The sequence below is a fragment of the Heliangelus exortis genome, chromosome 1, assembly GCF_036169615.1.
Source record: "Heliangelus exortis chromosome 1, bHelExo1.hap1, whole genome shotgun sequence".
In the NCBI taxonomy this organism is placed as follows: domain Eukaryota; kingdom Metazoa; phylum Chordata; class Aves; order Apodiformes; family Trochilidae; genus Heliangelus; species Heliangelus exortis.
In genome coordinates this window covers 193526704-193549261 of record NC_092422.1, presented here as the reverse complement: position 1 = coordinate 193549261, position 22558 = coordinate 193526704, and the positions used below count along the sequence as shown (strand labels likewise).

General features: G+C 44.6%; 1 protein-coding gene across 3 annotated transcripts in view; it reads right to left on the bottom strand.

The window, feature by feature from the left end:
* The window catches only part of SFMBT2 (Scm like with four mbt domains 2), a 121762-nt gene that overhangs the window by 30949 nt on the left and 68255 nt on the right, over nt 1–22558 (bottom strand). For all 3 annotated transcript variants that reach the window (XM_071734192.1, XM_071734194.1, XM_071734195.1), the window contains 4 exons: nt 16504–16605; nt 15704–15851; nt 9718–9800; nt 5921–6047 (listed from right to left, as the gene is read on the bottom strand). In XM_071734192.1, the coding sequence (XP_071590293.1) occupies nt 5921–6047; nt 9718–9800; nt 15704–15851; nt 16504–16605 (460 nt within the window). The remainder of the gene's footprint in view (nt 1–5920; nt 6048–9717; nt 9801–15703; nt 15852–16503; nt 16606–22558) is intronic.

Sequence of the window (22558 nt, the reverse complement as noted above, 5' to 3'; positions counted from 1 at the left end):
TGACTATGGGGAACTTCCCACTAATGAGTGTTCATCAAGTGCTTGTGGAGTAATTGAAACAGTAATTGAACTTTGTGATGGGAATGGCACCAAGGCTGAGATTTGGATCAATCTTGTCTTTGGTAATAAACCTGCTGCACTTTGAGAATGTGTGAGTGTATGAAAACCCAAAGGAAGCAGGAAAATAGGTGCTGGTGCAGACAGTGCTGGAGGAAATAATTAAAAAAAAAATGAAATCATGATGTCTGCATAGATTCATAGATGTCTTCGTGGTATTCCTCTGAGCCCTGCATCGTGCTCATGCATTATACATTGAAGATACAGTCTCTGTTTCACTGGGATATGCCAAAGGGATGAAGATGGGGTGAAGGCACATGATGCAGGACACAACCTGCCCAGATGAGCAGCTGAGCCTCCATACAAGGTCTCCACTGCTGGCATTCCCTGCAATACCATTTCCCTCCATGACAAACTATCAAGAGGTCATTGAACCTGTTGAAAACTGCACTCCTCAGAGGTCAAAACATTTTCACCTAACCAGCCAAGGAACTCATGTGAGAACTGCTTAAGCCAGTGGCAAGAGGTGCACAAAGTGGGCAAGCCCTAAACAGAGCAAGAGGTCAACACATGTTCCTACTGAAATTTCCCTAGACTTGGGAAAATCCACTATTGTCATTACTGAAACTGTTCTATGGTGTAATTCTAACAAAAAAAAAACAAAAACCAAACCAACCAAACAAAACATCCAGACCTGATCAAATGCACTTTCCTGTTTGCAAGCAACAACAGATATGACAGGATTTTGGCTTTCAAGTCTACAGATGCAGCCACCCTGACAAGCAAGGAAGCACCACATTTGTTCTCCTGCAGCATCACTATTCCTCTTGTAAAACATATTCACAGCTCCTCTCTCCTCCCAGGCACTGCTTTTTCCCCCTGGCAATTGATAACCCTGCCTTCCACTTCCAACATCTTAGAGCTTCGTTTGGCCTGACTCCCACAGGTGGAAAACAACTGGTGTGAAATTCATTAGTTTCATTTGCTGCATTTTACACAGCTGTCTTTCCAGACTAAGATATGGCCTCAGACTTGAGGGGTTAAATGAAAAAGAGAACAGGGGCATTGGTCAAAGGGTGAGGGAAAACTTCCATCTCCTCCTACAGATCTTGAGCAGAATGAAACGGTAACTCCGGAAAACTCCCAAAAGGAAAATTATGGGAAACCTCTCCAGAGAAGCTACTAAAAAAGAGTTTTCCTCAAATTCCTAGACTGTGCAGTGAGTGTACATTATTACTTGTATAAATTCATGCCAGAAAGCTCCAGCTTTAAAAATCTAAAATGAAGCAGTAAAAATTAACAAAGCAGATGATGAGTAAGAAAGCAGCAGAAAGCGAGGGGATGCACGGAGCCGTGGATCACCCCCAGGTTTCTTTGCCACCACAGGGGAACACTACCCCTGCTCATCAAATGCTCACTCTGAAGTTTACAGAGTTTTCCTACTGTACAAAGTGTGATTTATGAAGCAATGTTCCCTCATGTCCAACGCCAGGCTGCTTTAACTACTGCCTCCTGTTTTATGGCTGCAGTTTGGGCTGTCAGGCAGCGAAACTGGGAGGGCAACAATGAAAGCTTCAGACGTGCCCATGATAAATGGTGGGACCCGAGGTCTTCAGTGATGGGCTCCCAGGGTAGCTGGGGAGTCTTGCTGCTTCCAGGATATAAATAATCAGTTAGAAACAATAGTGCACTAATGGAGGAAAAAAAAACCATGCCAGCGTTCAAGCCTTTAACAGCTCTGCAAGCAGAGTTTTTTCTTTAGTGGCGGATTTTAGTCTAGGGCTCTGTGTCCCGTAGTCACACATTTCAACAGCAGCAAAGACTTCTTTTTATTTTTGCAGGCCTTTGCATCTTCTTGTTATACTACAGGGCATCCTGTTCCTGGTATTGAGATATAAAACAAAGCATCTATATCACCCAACTCAAAAGACAAGGACATGAACGCAAGTTTTATTTATGACAAGTTGTAAAAAAAACCAAAAACCACAACATTCTTTAAGATATTAAAAAAGTAAAAGGTGGGGAGAAAGAGATGAGGGGAAAGAGTGAGGTGGGAGTGTGTGGCCCTCTCTCTGCCTCTCTCCAGGGTCTTGAAGGACCAGCTGATTGAAAGACTCACTTCCACCACTTCCTATTTACTATAATGGGCAAGAGTTTAGTAGACACTGAGTCTACTCAGTGTAGTATCACAGACTCTGTGTGTGTGTGTGTGTGTGTGTGTGTGTGTGTGTGTGTAAAGAAAAAGGAATCCCAAACCCCATAACATCTGCATCTAAAAGTGAAGGCACCTGGCCATTGAAGAAAGGAAGTTGCCAAAATGGGCCTGATCCCTTGAGCAGATGGATGTAAATTTGGCCTTAGTAAAAACTAAGTTTCAAACAAGCATTAATTCCAGCTCTTTAACAACATCTGCTGCGTGCCCAGATGAGCTTTTGCCACCCTGAGTCAGAAGGCAGGCAGCTATCTCAGATGTCAATAACAAAACCCACCACTGCACAGAGATCTACCAACAGCAAAGATGCTGAAGATGCTGACCTCTCTCTACAGCCCTCACCTGCAACTCTGCTCTCCCCAGATCTCAGCTGGCCCAAACCACAAAGAAATATTTTGTGCAGGAAAGACAAGAGAAGCATGAATGATTTGGCCTTGTAAGCTTCAGGTCAGGAAGGATCTCTCTTCAGGCAGCAACTGAGTCATAAATCTCTGAGAATTTACCAAGGAAGCATCAGGAAAGCCTTGTCTACCATATAATGCTACTTTTGTAGAGCTAGAAGCCCCAGAACATCTGTCTTTCTTTTATTTTAGAGCAAGCTTCAAGTACAGGAGTAACTTTGGGTTCCCTGACAATGCTTTTACTGACTCCAAGGGCTTTGATGAGAGACCTGCACAAAGTCTCTCATCTGCACAGTCAGATGCTGAAATATTTCTTCTTCAATGCAGCATGATGATGAAGGTGATGTGCCAGCTGCTGCTGAAGCTCCATGGTTACTGTCAGCCTGGCTTCCATGGTCTTCCAGCCCCAAAAGTTGAGCATCTTGCAGAGGAGGAAAAGTGACTTTTTGTACACATCAGGCTTGATTCCATCTCACATGGGATTTCTGCAAGAACCCCTAGTCATGATCCCTGTTCCTCCATCCTCTCCTGAAATCCTGTGCTTGACTACATTTTGTACCCCCATTAACCTTTTCCTAGCTGTTCCACCCTGGAAGGACCAAATTAAATTGCATTAATCTCCAAGACTAAGGGTCCACAACATTGTCAGCAGCCTGGACTTAATCAACTTCAGGAAAATTACTCATGAGCCAATCTACTGACACTGGGGACCATCAGAGAAGACATGGGTGACAATTTTCCTCCCTCCCCCTCCTGCTACAGAGCTCACATGGAGCGAGCAGGTGTCACTGACTTCAGCAAAGGGAAGACTTGCTCTGTTTCTTTTGGATCCTCCTCTCTGCAGGGTAACTCTGCAATGTGAAGCCCAGAACAAGCTTTGCTCCTCTATATCCTTTCTTCCTGTTAGGATACTGGGATACCAACATCATGCACCCCTCCCTGAGCTGCAGAACATGACTGGACCTTGCTTTCCCCCCAGCTGACTGAAACAAAATACCATGGTATCTCCTGGAGTTGTATGAAGCAATGGTTTAAGAGATGCTTCTCCATCAGCTCAGTATCTCAGGGATGCCTTGAAACATCTGCTGGGATCCATCAGAAATGCAGGAGCAGAGCTGCACAGTATCTGGCAAACAGCAAGCAAAGGGGTGGAGGCATTTTAAGCATCACTTCTCATGTGTCATAATGGTAGCTTAGGGTTCCAGCAAGATGTTGCTTTTTGACTGTGTCAGAGGTGGCAGCACAAGGGACAGCATGTGTGCCTTGGCCATTCATCAGGAAAAAGCACAGATCTTCCAGAGGTTGGTGATGGGCTGGACCAAGGGCCACCAGAGGTGCCTTTAATATTTTCATGGTGCTTCAGAAAAAAGCAAAGAATATTACATTTGTAGGTGATGCTGACCCAATTACTATTGATTTCAGAGGGAAACTGAAGCTCTTACATTCATTATAGATGAAGCCAGTAGCTTCAAACAACAGTGTGTTACCTTGATGGGTAAAAACAGAACTGTATTGTGACAATGAAACACGCTGCAACTTTATGGTTTACCACAGTGCCTATCAAGACACTGAAATGACCAGTTTTTTGCTCTCAGTGACTTTACAGATAACACTGTCTTTAAAGAAATAATTATAAGAATCCCTGTGTTGTTCTAAATTACACTTTTGTAAGAAGCCTTTGCCCAGATGAATTGAGAAAGAAAGTTCCAGGAGCAAAATCACATGAAAAATGAGCTCATCTGTACCTCATTTCAAAAAAGGTATAAATGGAAGTTTTGATACATTATTATGCTCTGCTAGTTTTTCAGCACTCTCCTATTACTGCTTGTGCAGAGGTGATTTTCTCCATGGGGTGATGGCTTTCTGCAATCTGTGTTATAGAGTTCCTGTCTACAAGAGCTCTCTTAGATCAACAAAGAAATCATCCAGTCACAGGGATGAAGAATATGAACATGTGATGGCCATGGTGAGCAGCAGCATATCCTGCAGGTATACAGAAAGGTTCACCATGCCCAGGTGAACAAAAAATTGGGAAAGGAAGAGGAAGGAAGGAATGTGGTTGCAGGGGGACAGGAGATCCCATGAGTGCCTGCTGGAAATCACAGTGGACATCTCAGCTGCACAGGTGAGGCAAACACCTGGACCCAGGATGGATGCTGATCATGATGATAGCAAGAAGGTTTCAGTCATCAGTGGAGATGATGATGGTCAAGTCCACATGGATGGGAGGGTGGAAGGTCTTGTGACTCCCTCAGGGAGAGAGCAGGGGAAGAGAATTCTTTATAAAGTATTATTGGTCTATGCATATGTCATGGTTAACACTGGTCCAGCAATTAAACTGAACGACAAATGCTCTTTATTAATCCCCCTCCCCTCCCTGATAAAAGAAAGGAGAAAAAAAGGAGAAAGAAATAGGGAGAGAGACTAAGTTGGAAACTAAACTACACAGTTTGTAATGATAAAAGGAATGTTTTATCATTATCACAGTAATGATAAAAAGGAAAAGTTACTAAATATATACAAATATACAGGAAAATTGATACCATGTTCCTCCCCCCTCCCCCCCAGTAACTCTCCCATCCCCACTGAGGCTGCAGGGCAGCCCTGGGAAAGTCCAGGCTGGAATCCTGGGGTCAGGAGCAGTTGGGAGCTGGAGGCAGGAACACACAGATTCAGGCTGGAATGGATCGGGAGCACAGACCTTCTCCCAGAATGGATCAGGAGCACAGAATTCTCCCAGGATGCTGAAGCAAACAGGGAGAGGGGAAGAAGGGGAAGCACGAAGGGGTTTGACCCTCGTGATCCCTCAAATTTATACTGAGTATGAGGTGTATGGGATGGAATACTCTGTTTGGTCGATTTTGGTCTGTTCATCCCTATGGGAGGGTTTCAGGTGTGACCTTTTCACTCATTTTCTCCTTCCAGAGGGCAAAATGTTCCTCAGAACTGAGAAGTGTCCTTTGTTCTGCATATCAGTCTCCAGCAGTAACTATAACCATGGAGTGGGCTCAGTCCCAGCAGCAGACACTGACTGAGAAACTTGCTGTGAATTTCAGCAAGTGCAGCTCCTGACAAGAGACTGAGCTGAAAGCAAAATTACAAGACAGAAAATCCCCTTTATCCTGGCCCAAACCAGGACAGCACATAAACAGGAAAGGCAGGAGGATGCAGTTTTGTGCAGAGCATGAAGAACAAGCCCATCAGTGTTTCAGTGACCCCCACAAACACAAGCAGATTTTCCAGCACTTACCTTCAAGGTGAAGCCACATTAACCGTCCTTTAACTGAGGTGATGGAGGCGACACAAATCTCTGCAGGGTTCCTGGGGTTCACTGCCTCCAGCTTCATGTTCTTGGTAAAGCCACGGCTGAAGGATGTCTGAAAGAGTCAAGGACCAACACTGAAGCATGGCACTGCAGCACTGCATGACTTTAATTAGGCTGTCCACTGGGAAGCATAAATTTAGCATGGTCTGCTTTTCACTGGAAGTGCTGGAGACACTGAAGAACAGTCAAGCATCCAGAATGAAAATAAAGCTGCCCTGGACACCCGTATGAAAATAAAAACAATGATGGCAACAAACCAGGAAGCAAAGTATTTGATGGTTTATCCTGTGTTTTCATCAAAGTATTTGATGGTTTATTCCTTAACTCTCAGAGACCAACCAGGAGGTTACTCCACACCAGCTCCAAGAGTATTTAAATGTCTGCTAGTGGTGTATTTGCTGTGTCCTGTTGCTGATGGGCTACCACAAGAAGGGTTCCTACGTCTTGGCTAAGACCAGAGAAACTTCACACATTTAGTTGCCCGTGCCGAGTGAGGCTGGAGAAATTTCATCACCTACTCAAGTATGTTTTAATTCATGGATTATTTCAGCTCAATGTGTAAGGTCCTTCTCTGCAGACATCAGGTTTGTAAGTCCATCAGTCACAAGTGGGTGTAGATGGAGCCAGCTGTGTAACCAGAACTCCCATCTGTAGCTGTTACAGGTGACCCCAAGTGCAAAGGAACCACAAGACCTTACAGTCCTTCCCAAAACCTTCTCCACAACTCAAGCCCCAAGCTAATCCTCACTTTCATCCTTAACCTCTGTCCCTTTTCCAGTGTCCCTTCTTTTACTTACTCTCAGTCTCTTCCCAATATTCCCACCACTACTATCCCTAAAACACATGGATGCAATACCTGTGACTATGCCAGGGCCTCCTTTCCTTGCATTTTTCTCCCCTCTGTTCTACCTGTTCTGCACCACAGCAGCTGTGGGCACTTGGATGTCTCTCTTTGCACACAGTCAAGTGACACCACCCCTTCATCCAGCAATCTCATGGGAGCAACTTGAAACTCAAATAAATAGAGTAATAGAATCATAGAATAATTTGGGTTGGAAGGGACCTCTAAGGGTCACCCAGTCCAACCCCCCTGCAGTCAGCAGGGACACCCTCAACCAGATCAGGATGCTCAGAGCCTCCTCAAGCCCCACCTTGAATATCTCCAGGGATGAGGCCTCAACCACCTCCCTGGGCAACCTCTTCCATTTTTCCACTACCCTCATGGTAAAGAATTTTTTCCTCACATCCAATCTACATCTACTCTTCTCTAATTCAAAGCCATTGCCCCTCATCCTAGAACCCCAGGCCCCTGCAAGCAGTCCCTCTCCAGTCTTCCTTCAGGCAAGTATCCTTCAGGCACCTTCAGATACTTGAAGGTCACTATTAGGTCTCCCCAGAGCCGCCTTCTCTCCAGGCTGAACAACCCCAACTCCCTCAGCCTGGCTTTGCAGGAGAGGTGTTCCAGCCCCCTGATCATTTTCATAGCCCTCCTCTGGACCTGCTCCAATTCAACCCTTCTGCTCCTTGTACAGCACCTAAAATCACAGGAACTTCATTCTGGACCAATCACTGGGAGCTCTTTGTGAGAGAAGAAACACTGGATTTGGTCTTTCTTTTTTTTTTTTTTTTTTTTCTCTCCTCATCAAGAGGTCTTCCAAAAACATGATGCTAGTCTCAATCATTGCTCGGACTGTCATGAGCCTTGCTCAGCACACAGATCAGCTTCTCCCTGTAAAATCTTCCAGCAGCCAGGACTGCAGAAAACCAGGGTGAGTCTGGTTAAATGCCTTTTATGTCACTTAACAAGGAAACATCATTTATCATCACACCAGCTCCTTTCATCGCAGTCCGGGGCTGGAGGCTAATTCACCCCAAATCAATGGCAAAACAGTTAGCTGGGAGTTTATTTTAATAATCATTTGGGCATGTCAATCCATTTCATAACTGCCTCCCCTTGTTGAATATGCCCCCCCAGGGAAAACAGCTCCAGCACATCCCCTCCCAGCTCCATGGCTGGCTGCACCAGGTGGGAGATGTGTCTGCACGGAGCAAATGGGCTGACCTGTCAGGGAGGTTGCACAAATGATAAGGGTGAGATCACATCTCTCTGCAGAGAACTGGGCTATTGAGAGCAGAAGAATAACAGACACATGTTCATCTGATGAACGTTTCCTTAGGAAAAAAAGAAAAAGGAAAAAAAAAGTGTGGGGGAAGAAGGGCTGAGATTTTATCTTCAGAGGCTATTACTCAGAGACTGTTCTCAGTGCTGAGAGCACAGATCCATGACTTGACAAAAGGAAAAGAGACATAAAGAAAAGGGAGGGGTGCTTGCAGAACTGCAGAAATGAGATGTTGTTCCACTCTCTTGGTGAGATGCAGCATTGTCCAGCTTCTTGCAGAACTTGGGGAAATCTCTGAAGTCCCTTGAGGGAGAGGGATTTGCACAGACAGCATAATAAATGGGGCAAAGAAATTCCAACTCTGATTTGATTCCCAGGTAAAACTCTGTTGATGACACAGCTCTTCTATATTCAACAACAGAAAGTGTTCAAATGCACCAGATCACCCTCAGAGGTCTGTTCTAAGCCAGGGTGCCCTTGGGCCACAACAGATCATAGAATCACAAAATATTTTGGGTTAGAAGGGACCTTAAAGATCATCATGATCCAACCTCTCTGACATGAACACCTGGCACTAGACAAGGTTGCTCCAAGCCCCATCCAACCTGGCCTTCAACACTTCTAGGGATGGGGCAATCACAGCTTCCCTGGGCAGTCTGTGCCAGTCTCTCATCACCCTCAGAGTGCAGATGAGGAAGGCCATGCAAAAAGATGCAGGACTGGGATCCTGTGAGAACATCTCCATTCTGCTTTGCACCAACACCTTGTTCCCCAGTGTTGTAACTTCTGAGTAAAATCTATGTAACTCCCAAGGGAACCTGCTTGTCCTCCATACACAAGACTGCTTCATTTTGCAAACCCTTCTGCACTCATCTGAAGTGCCACATTCCCAGTTATTGATGGGATCTCAGCTTCCACCTGTTGATGGGAGCATCAACACGAGCACCAGGTTACTGGCAGAGGCAGAAGGCTACATCTGCCTTTCACTGAGTGATGAATATCTGTGGATCAAGCCACACCAGACTGTCCTTGACAGAAAAAAGACTTCAAAAGATTTTTTTCTAAAGCTCTGAATCTTGATGGCTTCCAACAAATGATGTGGTGCTTCTCACATCACTGTTGCTGTGTTAAGGAACCACATCAGCTGTCCCAAAGACATCCATGCAGGTTCATCACTCTTCTCACACTCCAAGCTGAGCAGTTTCACCCTTAGCTTTTAAACACATTTGGTTTGGTTGAGTGTATCCCCCTGGGAACTAGAAAGAACACCTAAAATGTGAAAAGGGATGCATGAGACAATGAAATTATTTTACCTAGTCCCTTTTTTTAAAATAGTATTTGAATTAATTGTAACATTCAGTTGAGATCCTTCTTGTGTTAGATGCTGCACAACATCACAGAGCACATGATGACCAGGAAAACGAAATGAATCAAATCCCTTTTAGGGATGGAGACCCAGAACACTCCTCTGGCTTGGTCTGTTTCTCCTCATGGTGGCTGTAGGAACCTCCCAAAGCCTTGCTGCAGCTCTTCTGGGAGGGATAGTTTTTTTTTTACACGTGGGCATGAGGGGAGCAATGCAAAGGCAAGGAGAGAACTTACGTTTCTGAAGCAGGGGTGAGGGGCTGCCTCTGCTCCACACTGCTTCTGATAGTCTGCCCAGTCAAAGTCCTGGCCAGAGTAACCTGCAGGATGGGGAAACAGGAAAATGCCATCAGCCATCACTTCACAGCAAAGAGCAAGCATGAAATGGGCCCCACAGAAATAACCAGTTGTATTGCAGGTTTCATCCCATCCCACCTCAGTCAGCTGTGCAGTACCAGCAGGGAAGTTCTCTGGATGCCTCTCACAAGCCATGAGAGGTGACACCAACGCTTCTCCAGCACCCACTTCTACATTTCACTTTGAAAACTCCAGGTCTTTGTTAAAAACTAATAGAACACACCAATTTTCCTTATTTGCCCTTTCCTGTGAGCATCTATCATACCTCCATAACTACCAAGAATTGCAACTGTCCCCAGTTTCCAAGTGGGGCTACTCATGGACTTCTTTCTCCTTTATCCATCAGAAGAGGGAGTTATGGAACACAAGGGTGCCTCAAAAATAAACAGGGACTGGACCAGCATGATCAGAAGCTGAGCCATCCTCTCTTCTGAAGCATGAGAGAAATTCTCCTCTGTCTCCACTGCCATGGCTCTACCCTCCATTAGTGACTTTCCAGCATCTCAGGTTTCCTGAGCTGACTCCCACCACAATAAGAACATTATCCAAGGCTGTTTGGAAATCCGGAGCAGAGCATGAAAATGAACACACATTTCCCAGATTAAAGTTTCAGCAACCAGATGCTCCTTTCAGCCTCTGCTTCTTGCAAAAACAGGGAAGAAACACTGGTGCCCCTGCCCATGGCAGGAGGACTGGAACTAAATAATCTTTAAGATAAATTCCAACCCAAACCAGTCTCTGACTTCTGAGTTTCATAGAAGCAAAACAGACATTTGCTCATTCATTCTTCTTACCTGACTGTTATTACTTGGGTTTGTTTTTTGGGTTGTTTTGTGTGGTTTTTGTTTGCCTCTTAAGTCTTTCATGCCTCTTACAACACTTGAAGCTCTTAAGTGCAAATCCTGTCCAGAGCCCTGTGACAATACTGCTGATATTCTAATAACATTAATGCAGAATTACTCCCACTGCAAAGTTTCAGGAGTCCCCTAAAGGCCAAATTCTCCCTTCAATCTCCCTGCCTTGCACCTGAACTTGGCCTCATTTCACAGAACATCCCTGAATTACTTTTTCATTGATAGCCAAGAAGGGACACTCAAGATGAGATGGGAATGAATCATTTATGACTATGGAAATAGTGATAATTTTTGTAGGCAAGAAAGGAATGGAATACTGGGTGAAGTCACCCGTCAGTCATCCAGAGCAAAAACAATGAAGTAAAAATTTTGAAAATAAAGTCCTAAGCCTGCTGCTAAGATGCAAGGATCTGGGATAAAATGAACTTCTAATCCTAATTACTGCATCCAGGACAAACAAATTAATGAGATAAAGCCCTGAGCTCAGATGCCTGTCTCTGGGGGGCATGAAAGTAGATAATAACCAGAAATATAGAAACAAAAATGCACATGGAAGTAAAAAAGGACAATTAATTAAAAAGGACATTCATTTTTTATATGGAAAAAAAGTATCCTTGCACTGTTTTCTAACTACCAATTTCTGCAACAGTATTTTTCTTCTCCCTTTTCTTTTTTTCTCTCCTCTCTCCAGCTACTGCTTGCCAGGCACTTTTCAGCTTCACAAAATGAAATGGAAAACAGGAAGAGAGATGCACATCACTGTGTCAGAAGGGGATTCCCTGGATCCCATACAGATGTTTGCAGTGGAGATTGCAACACCTGTCACCCTGGGTTCCCTAAAGAGTCAAGGGACAAACAGGCAGATCTAGAGCTGATGTCTGTCCTCCCTGTGAAAGTCCCTCCCACTCTCCATGGACTCCAGAAGATGGGATGGGTGGGTGATGGGGTGGGTGATGGGGTGGGTGATGGGGTGGGTGATGGGGTGGGTGATGGGGTGGGTGATGGGGTGGGTGATGGGGTGGGTGATGGGGTGGGTGATGGGGTGGGTGATGGGGTGGGTGATGGGGTGGGTGATGGGGTGGGTGATGGGGTGGGTGATGGGGTGGGTGATGGGGTGGGTGATGGGGTGGGTGATGGGGTGGGTGATGGGGTGGGTGAATTAATGTAGACAACTGTTCTCTCTCTGTCTTCACCTGATCCACCCCAGCTGCTACAGCTTCAGGGACCCAAAAACCAGCCCATGTCCTGCACGTCCTCTCATCTCTGGTTTAAAACCCTCACAGACAGGTTTTGAATGTTATCTGCAACTACACAAGACCTTGGCAGAATGGTTGAAAACTGACAAAGTTTCAGTGAGGTATAAAAACTCAGCTGTGCTGTCACCAACCAACCACCTGCTGGTTTCACCACTACCAAAATGACTGGGAAAACCCTCTTGTTGGGGATTTGAACAGATAGGAAACCTGGGAAGGCAGTAAGAGGGTTTGCCATAGCTTGCTTCAGCAGTCCAGCGAGGATGAATCCCAGAGGACCATACTCAGGAATTGGATTTAAACCAGCCTGGACCTCTATCTGGCCTTTTCCTGGAGCAACATGATATAAGCCACCACCTTTAGCACATGGAGAGGTACCATGTAACAAGTACCTCCATTAGCACATGGCATTCACATACTCTTATCCTGTAAGATTTAGCTGAAGCAATAATCAAGTAATAACATAGCTCAAAGCATTGCTTGTGGGATTCACCTGCTGCTTCCCAAACATGTGAAAAATCACTGCTTTCTACAACAGTTATTTCTCAGCAGTTATTTAAGATTCATAGAATTTTCAAGGTTGGAAGGGACCTTTAAGATCATCCAGTTCCAACCCCCCTGCCATGGGCAGGGACACCTCCTGCCAGACCAGGTTGCTCAGAGCCCTGTCCAGCCTGGCCTTAAAAACGTCCAGGGATGGATGGGGCTTCCACCACCTCTCTGGGCAACCTGTTCCAGTCTCTCACCACCCTCATGGTGAAGAACTTTTTCCTAATATCCAATCTAAATCTTCCCTCCTCTGGTTTGAATCCATTCCCCTTAGTCCTATCACTCCCTGACATCCTAAAAAGTCTGTCCCCAGCTTTCTTGTAGCCCCTTCAGATACTGGAAGGCTGCAATAAGGTCTCCTCTGAGCCTTCTCCTATCCAGACTGAATAACCCCAACTCTCTCAGTCTGTCCTCATAGGAAAGGTGCTCCATAGCCCTCCTCTGAGCATCCTTGTGGCCCTTCTCTGGACACACTCCAACATGTCCATGTCCCTCCTGCAAAAGGGGCTCCAGAACTGGATGCAGTACTTCAGGTGGGGTCTCACGAGGGCAGAGTAGAGGGCAAAATACAAGAAGCAGCAAACACAACAACAGAAATGTAATTAGAGGTTTTGAAAGTGTCATTTCCTTAGTCAGCTTTCCAACTAGAAGCCCTACTGAAATATTTTCCCCTCTTTTAATATCTCATACAAAAGGAACAATGGGTGCTACTCTAAAGGGAAATGGTCTTTAAATCCAGCTCTAATAAATATAAACAGTGTTTGTTCAATGTTTACACAGCAACACTAAATGGGTATTCATATTTGGCACTGCACAGGAAAATACTGCTCTCTATTTCTAGCAGCAAATGTTTGCACCTCCTGTTCAGGGCTCATCCTCAGTGTGTTTGGCTTCAACAAAGGCCTGAGAGGCAAAAAGGCAAGAGAATGGCTACGAGATTCTGAGCTCAAATACCCCAACCTGGCACAGTGCTCTGATGAAATAAAATGAGTTGATCTGAAAATCACAGAAGCAGAGAAGCTGTCAACAACAAATTAACAAAAAACAACCAAAAAAAAAAAAACCCAAAAAACCCCAACCAAACCAGACCCAAGCAAACATTCTTCACAAATAAAAAAAAAAAAAAAAAAAAAAAAAAAAAATAAAAAAAAAAAAAAAAAAATATAGAAAAAGGAATTCTTCCACTGTTTTCTTTTGCTCCATAGGAACCTCTTGCCTTTGGGCAACACTAAATATTACCAACATTTTCTCTGGTGAGGGTGAAGTTGGTCAGGAACACGTGAGTGCTGGGATAGGAGGAAGCTGGTGAAATCCATGTGCAAGAAGGACATTTCTGGCCATGCCAGGGAAGGTAGAGTTGTCCAGGGATGCAAATGGAAATGGTGGGATTTCCTCCTCCTCCTGCAGACCTTCTCATTAGCAGCCAGCTCACACCACAGCCTACTTCACTTTCACAGCAGTGCATCCCTCTCCTATCAGTCCTGGCTATTTCTTTATCCAAATCTGGCTCCATCAGTGGGGGTTTGGATGCTTTCCACTTTCCCTCTGCTTTCCTTGTTTGGTGGCTTGTGGGTTTTTTTGGTGGTTTCTTGTTTGGTTTGCAAAAAATTCCCACTTCTGATTATATTTTAGTGACCCAAAGGCTGGGTTCTGCCAATGGAAAAGGATTTTGACACCCAAGATGCTAAGATGCAGTTTAGGCATGCAGCCCTCATACACAGCACAAGAAATACAACAAGACACAGCATGCATTTATCTGCCTGATGCCTTTTTTTTAATAGCTTCCCTCCAGGATTTCTGATCTGACAGCATCAAGTAAACTTTATTTTTGCCAGGGGAGACTTCCCTATGCTTTCTTACCAACCATCCCACCAGATACCCACCTGCCCTTCAGGCTTTACTGGCCAAGTTGAGGTATTTCTGTCTAACAGATGCTACTACTAAGAATGTTGGCATCTAAAACAAGAGCTTGCAAACACCCAGCCTATAAAACCCCATCTCAGGCTGGCTTTGTGCCAGCTGGGACTGAAAATTATCAGGCCATGACCTTGTAAAGAGAAGTGTCTGGCCCATGGTCTGGAAGGAACTGTATGGCCTGGGGGAAGCTGTGTGAATTTGGGGTGGAAAAAAAAGAGAAAACATTCCATTGACTTTCATTTTAGCTGCATTTCTGGCCAATATCAGTGTGTACTTACACAGCCATGGTTGTTACACCCAGATTGAAGCAGAAGCCCTCAGACAGCACATTTATTTCAGTAAAGGCACCACAGTAATTATGGACACATCCCATATGCAGCTGCAAGCTCAGAACCCCAGGACTTTGCTGGGAATTTCACATTACATGTGCTGAAGAGGCACTCTGGATATATGTAAGAGGACTCTGAACCTAGCAGAGAATAATCCTTTGCTTCCCTGGGTTTGGCAGCAGCATATAATTTCCAAAATTAAAAGCAATCTGCATGTGCAAACCTTAAGTGGGATTTTTCTCCCCTCCCCAGGCATTTCTTTTTCTCCCAAGCAACATCAATTTCTGGCAAAGGGTCAACACCCCAGCCAGCTTCAAAAAAACCCTAAAATTCCAGCCAGCCAACACATTTTGCAAGTGAAGAAGTATCACCAGGGCACCACAGGTGGCTGTCTGAAATTGGAAGTAATTAACTGCACGGCTACAAAGTTGGGAAACAGCACGGTTGGAGCCTCCTTCTCCTGGCTCTGACCTGAACACTGCTAACAATCTGGGATTTTTGAGCCAGCTAAGGAAATGGCTGCATGCTCCTGGGCAAGACAGCCCTGAGTTTAGTTTAGACATTGAGATTTAGGAGCTTTGCTTGGCTTTAGTGTTGCACTGAGGTGGATGCTATGGAGAGACAGATGATTTGCTTCTAGCATGACATGACTCTCAATGCTCCTTTTGCTCTCTCCACACACAAAGCATCACTAAGATGTATTTTACAGGAATTCACTAGGCTCTGGTGCAGGCTGCTGGGCACTACAAAGCACAGACACATCAATCCACCAACAAGATGCATTTGCAGAGATGTTCACAGGGTGGTAAGAGCCAGAACAGCCCCAGTGATTCAAGAGAGCTGTGACGGCTTGAGATACTTAGGGTGATGCTCTGCAGCAAAAAACATCACAGTTTTAAAGGCACTAAGAAGAGACAAATTTCCTTCAGAGGAAACCTGCAAATCACTGAGAAGCAATACAAACCCTTGGGAGGTGTGAGATTGACTCCATTTTTAAGGCACCACTGTATTGGCAAGATCCCTAAGGAATCAGCATGGCAAAGCATTGAGATTTTGCTGGCTTCAGGTCTCAAGTCATCAATGGTCACTTGTAAATAATGATTGTTAAAAACCTGAGGGGTGAAAAAGAAGAAAATAAAATCAGAAGTTAAATCTGCTGTAACTTTAGGAAATATGGAAAGCCAGAACAGACAGAGCCTGAAATCAAACCACTCCTGCAAATAACTTGCTCTCACCTAATGCTTTCCATCTAAATATTTCCACGAAAGACACTGAACTTTGAGTTTTAGAGATGGGGAAACTGAGGCAAAGGAAAGCTGTGGGGTTCAAGGTAACCCAGTGTGCCCATAGCTGAGCAGGAACTGGAGGAAATCCTAGAGATCCCACAGCCTTCCTCTTTCTTTCCTTTGAAACTATGGATTAAACATCCAGGTACCCCCTCCATCCAGTTGTTTTATTTGAAAAGTTCCCCAGATGTGCAGGGAAAACCCATAGGCAGTGAGAAAGATCAAAGAGGGATCCCCTTTTTTTACAGGGAAGTGGAAGGCAGACATGCTCCTCCCCAGGGAATCTGAGTTCAAATATAGTTGTGCACCACCTGGTGATGCCTGTTGGACATAAACAATCCATTTATTTGGAGCACCCATAGATTTTAAACTTATTTCTTGATCTGTTCTCCATTCTATGAAGTAACACTCTTGAGTTTCCCTAAATAGAGTGGAAATCAGTAAGAAGTTTCTATACAGGTTCTTTTCAGGAGCTCACCTTGGTCACTGATGCAGGACAAATATGAAATGGCTCCTTCATATTGACTGCTTCCAGCTTCATCCCTACAGTGAAGAAGTGGTTTCTCAAATCAGCGTGGTCCTGTGGGAAGAGATGGGAACAAGGAACACACAGTGTGGCAGCATCATCCACCAAGGAGGAGATGACACCTTTGCAAAGATATTTTACATGTGCCCACGTGGGTTTTGTCACTTGGGTGATCAGCAGAACGATCCCAGCTCATACTGGGTGCCCCTAATTCTCTGTTCTTTTCATGTCAACCAAAACACAGCAAGAGAGAGGACAGATCTGCAGGACCAAGCCCATCATATCTAAAGCACAATGTGCATCCATCCCATAGGCAGCATCTAACTTAAACTTATTCAAGAAGGAGATCAGACTCACTAAAATAAGAAACTGCCTGAGAAATGGCTACTTGAAAATCAACCTTGGGCAGTCAGACACCAACCTGAGCTCCAGAGATGTCAGGACTCAACCTGAGGTTACCCCAGAGTAATACAAAGCAGGAGTGCAAACATCTCAGGATGGCCTTGATTTACCCTGGTGGATTCCCAGCTCCTGCAGGGCACCAAAATAAGAACATGGGCTTGGTTTCCACTTGCTGCAAGATGGGAAAGTCTCTTCTACAGCTAAAGGTGGATGGAGGACCAGGCAGTGAACTTCGACCCAAAATGTGGGCAACAAGAGAACACGCTGGTGGGAAAACATGTTAAGTGTGTTCAAGAACAAGTCCACTGCAACACTTCCACCTGGGATCAAACCTGGCTGCACCCAGAGGGTTGCAAAAAGCAGTTTGGGGTTGGCAGAGGGATGTAGACCCAGAACTTAGAAGAAACCCAGATTCAATTCCCTGCCTTGCCCCCAGTTAAGTGTTTAACACCTATCAAATTATTCCATTTCTCATGACCCCTGTCTAGCAGGTGCTCAAGCTGGCATCCTAATCCCAGAGTAATGATCACATTCTGTGTTCATTCAATAAAAATGTCCTTCAGCAGTTCTAAACCATCTGTGCATTAGTCAATACAAGCATAAAAAGAGATTATGTTATATTTAATACACACACACAGACAACTCCAAAATATATGCAGAAAGCTTGTGATCCAGTAAGTGGTTAGCAATGTCATTCCCATCTACATTCATTGCTACGTGTTGTATTCTTGTTTTAAAATGATTTTTTTATTGATCCAAAGTTGCATGCCACTGTGCTTGCTTTTCCCAAGAACTGTCTTCACTTGCAGGCTTCACAACTTCTATTTTGGGATCGTACATCCCTGCTGCCATTAGTGATAAGATTTCTCCACAAGCTCCAACCTTGGCTAAAAGAATTGTTCTTTTCACCTTGCCAGCCTGCAGTGTTAGGGAGCCTTTTCCCTGAGAACCAAAAAGCAGTAAAAAAAATAACTAAAAAAATAATTGAGTCTCACAGCAGGGTAAGTATATAGTGATGGGGAAACTGAGGAAGATTTAGCCATAAGGGCCCAAAGCTCAGTGAACAAATGGCTGAAAAAGGAGCAGACGTTCAAGAGGTTGGGGCAATGTAACCATCAGACATACCTGAGCTTCCTGGCAGTCACCTCCATATCACTAAAGCTCCAGAGGAACCAGAGACCCATTTCTAGCAGCTTTACAACAGGTTTCATTGAATACAAATTTGAACTAGGGAGGAGAATCTGGCTCCTCATACCCAGAGGCTGCTTAGTACCAGGGATGCATCTGACAGGTTATCAAAACTGCCTTCTGTACTACTGAAAAGGCTTCCTCTGGCAAAAGGCAATGGCTCCAAAAATCAGACTTCACCACCACTGAATTTCAAATCTCCAAAGGCAAAAAGCACCTGGACTGGAGGCTGCCTCCTCCTGCACAAGAATCCATGCCCAGCATCTTTTCATCCTTGGGGTGAGGTTGTAAAGAAAAGGTGACTTAGCAAAAAGTACACCCAGAGGTACCACAGGATCACAGAATGGTTTGGAACAGACTCTGAAGACCAACTGGGTCCAACCTGCCTGACATGAGCAAGGACACCTCCCACTAAACCAGGTGCTCCAAGCCCCATCCAACATGGCCTTGAACACTTCCAGGGATGGGGCAGCCACAGCTTCTCTGGGCAACCTGTGCCAGCATCTCACCACCCTCACACTACAGAATTTCTTCCTAATGTCCAACCCAAACATCCTATCTTCCAGTTTAAAGGCATTTTCCCTCATCCTATCACTACACATCCTTGTGGAAAGTCCCCCCCCAAGCTTTCCTGCAGGCCCCTTGTAGTGAACTGACCCTGCAGAACCTTCCTATCAGAACTATTTAATCATGTTTATCTTTAAACATACAAGTAGTCCCATCCACTCTAAATGATTTGTTGATTGAGACCAAAATATACCAAGACCAAACCATATTGCCTCTCATTTTTATTCAAATCCATTTCTTTGGTTCTTCCAAATTTGTCTTCGTCCAAATTTAGCTTCCATTTGGTTTTTTTTTGCCTTTTCAAAGGGAAAAAATAATCATGTAGAAGAAAAAAAAAACCTAGTAACATTTAAAGCTATTTTACTTCCAAAGCATATCCCCTTTTCTCCACACACTATGAACCTCAGGATCAAATCTCCCTTCTCACTCAGCATGGAAAGTAAATATCCTCCCCATTAAATTAACAGCAAGAGGGAACTCACAAGGGGAGCTCATGGGATCTCAGGTATGTTTCTCTTTTGAGCATCAAAATTCTCTTTCAAGCAGGAACATACATTTGTTTGGAGAAGGGCTGCAGAAGTAAAAAGCTTGTCTGTGTTAAATGTCATTTTTGAGATGGCAAAGCTTTCAGGGAGAAAAAGCCTTTTTTATTGTACCTCTCTGGCAAATGGTCAGAGTCTGGATATTTGATCTCTCTCCTCTATTTGCTAAAGAGAGGCATAAAAATTTACTGGAGCAGCATTAGATTTTTTGCAACCACAAAAAGGAAAAAAAATTAAATAATCTTGATGCTGCTCTCCAGTTCCAGTGCTGGAGTTGCCTCAGCCAGCAGGGAATTACTTAGGATTTGGCATATGCTCCTCTTCAAAACTCCAATTAATTTACATAATTTCTAAGAATAGGTTCCACAGAAGTGAAGGCAAACCTTTTAATTATCATTAGGCTCAAAGTGATACACTGGATAATGAACTGCTCTCTCCTCCCTTTACTCACATTGACAGGGAAGATGCCTGCTTAATAAAATCATCCACAAGAAGAGGACAGGAGGGGTGAGACATTCCCCTGGTCCCACCAGGCTCTGCAGCTGAGCTAAAGAAATGTCTGAAATTATTATGGGTGACAAAATCCAACCCTTCCAAGCTATTCCACAGCCTTCAAAGCCACCTACAAGGATGTCACCAGCCATTCCTTTCTAGTAACTTCTCTACATGAGTTTCAGTTTTCTTTGAAATGAGCAGGCAGAATGGTTTTGAGCAGCTGGAGGATTTTATAACCTGGTGCATGATGAACCTTTCCTCCTGCTCATGGCTTCTCAGGGCTGCCCCACATGGATTTGCAGCAGCAGATTGCCTGTCCCAGGGTTAAGAGGTCCTCAGTGGGTGATGGAAATAACCTCTGGCTGTTGGAAAGCTGGAGCAACAATCCGTAAGGATGAGAAGAGGCCCCTTACAACAAAGTGGAAAACTGTAGCATGAGAAATAGAATCAGAGAATAATGTGGGTTGGAAAGGACCTCTAAAGGTCATCTAGTCCCACATCCTGCAGTAAGCAGGGACATCCAACTTAGGTTGCTAAGTAGGTACAAGTAATTCACAGAGAATCACAAAAGAGTTTGGGATGGAAGGGACCTCACAGACTCCCAAGTTCCAACTCCCCTGCCATGAGCAGGGACACCTCCCACTAAACCAGGTTGCTCCAAGCTCCATCCAACCTGGCCTTGAACACTTCCAGGGATGGGGAAGCAATGACTTCCCTGGGAAACCTGTGCCAGTGTTTCACCACCCTCACATTAAAGAATTCCTTCCTAATGTCTAACCTACACCTAGTCTCTTCCAGTTTAAAACCATTACCCTTTGCCCTGTCAATCCATGCCCTCATAAAAAGTCCCTCTCCAGCTTTCCTGCAGGCCCTTCAAGTACTGGCAGGTGCTCTGAAGTCTCCCCAGAGTCTTCTCCAGGCTGAGCAAGCCCAACTCTCTCAGCCTGTCCCCATAGCAGGGATGCTCCAGCCCTCTCATCATCTCTGTGATCTCCCCTGGACTTGATACAACAGCTCCATGTCCTTCTTGTCTTGGGGGCTCCTGAACTGCACCCAGAACTGGAGGTGGAACCTCATGAGAGCAGAGTAGAGGGGGAGAACCCCCTCCCTCAACCTGCTGGCCACACTTCTTGTGATGTAGTCCAAGATGCTGTTGGCTTTCTGGGCTGCAAGCACACATTTGCTGATTCAAAGGGTCACAGTCTCCAACACAATGGCTCAGAGCCTGCCAGGATGCTCATGGGTAATGAGTGGAAAATTGCATAACCCTCTGCTGAATGAACTTCTGTCACTTACAGCCCAAACACAACAGCAAAAGCCAGGGCTCTCACACCTCTCCCCACAGACCCCAGGAAGGAATTAAACTCAGACCCACAGCTTTTCAGCATCATGCACTTGCAGGTTTGCCATCCTGCAGAGGCTGTGACCCCCTGGGCCACCCAAAAGACAGCCCCACTTTGACAGGCATCTGCATCATTATCTCCATCTTCCTCTGGTATGTGTTACAGCAACCCTTCTGCAAAAATACTGATGGGCTTTGCAACAGCTCCCTGCAACCAGCATCACCTGCAGGGCTGAAAGCTGGAATGCCTGAAGAGCAAATAACAAGTCAGTAACAGTGCTGGGAGGGGAACCAGGCTCTTAATTCCCTAACATTTTCTTTAGGTGCTGAGGTAGTTGAATAATTTACTCCTTCACAGCTAAGGAGTCACTAGAAGTGCAGGGTTCAAAAATGCCAGGTGACTTGGGAGCCTAAACATCATTCCAGAAGAGACCCATGCACAGATTTATAGAGTATCCAGATTGCTAAGGATGCTGAAAAGCTTTAGGGAAGTACCTAGGCAGGTGACATGGTGAGGTCCTACACAATAAAGTCACTAAGCATTGCTCTTAGGTCTTGAACTCAAAAGGTTTAAAATAAAAATAAATAAAAAATAATAATAATAAAAAAAAACCAAAAACAACAACACAAAAAAACAAAAAAACAAAAACAAAAAAAAAAAAACAAACAATCCTCAAAAGTTTAAAATCATCATAGCCACTTGCTCTTTCTGCTACTTAAATACATTCCTGCATCTGCTTTCTGAGTATTTCTACTCAACAAATGTCATTTAAGTGTAAGCAAACACGAATTTCCCATGTCACAGCAGTGTTTTGGCCACCAAAAGGGTGAAGCTCAGTTAATTTTACAGCACACCAGGTACTACAGATAGACCAGAGGGGCTTGGCTAAGCTGCTTTTGCCTCTGACATCCAGGGAAACTGAACTATGGACTGGTTGTTCCAGCTGTGTCCACAAAGCCAAGGAAGGGCACTGCCTGCAGGCTGAGAAATGCTCATTTTCAGCCCATTCTGCTCAAGCTATGACACTGGAGTCATCTCATTTAAAACCCAGCAGCTTACACAGTGTATAAGAGGAAAAAGCTCTAATTTGAACTCTGATTTTCAAATACCCTAAAACTCAGAGCTTTTCCAGCCTGTGCTAGTCAGATTTATAAAGGTGCCACTTCGTGCAAAAATTCAGACCTAAGCCTGAAGAGAGCTGCAAAGTTGAGAGGCTTGTTAGAAAAAAAATGAGCACTTAATAAATGATCAACCTGAGCCTCTTTTAATCCTCACCAATTTTAAATGGTGTGAAATGCTATTGCCTTCAGTCACACCCCCCCTGGATCACCCCACTAAAAGACACAGAAGAAGAAGGCCCCATCTGGTATGATTTGAAACATCCTATTTGATTTTGGTTTACTATTTACTATTTTTTTTTCAAAGAAATAGCTTCCCCCAGTGTTTTCTCTAATACTCCAAGAAACTGCC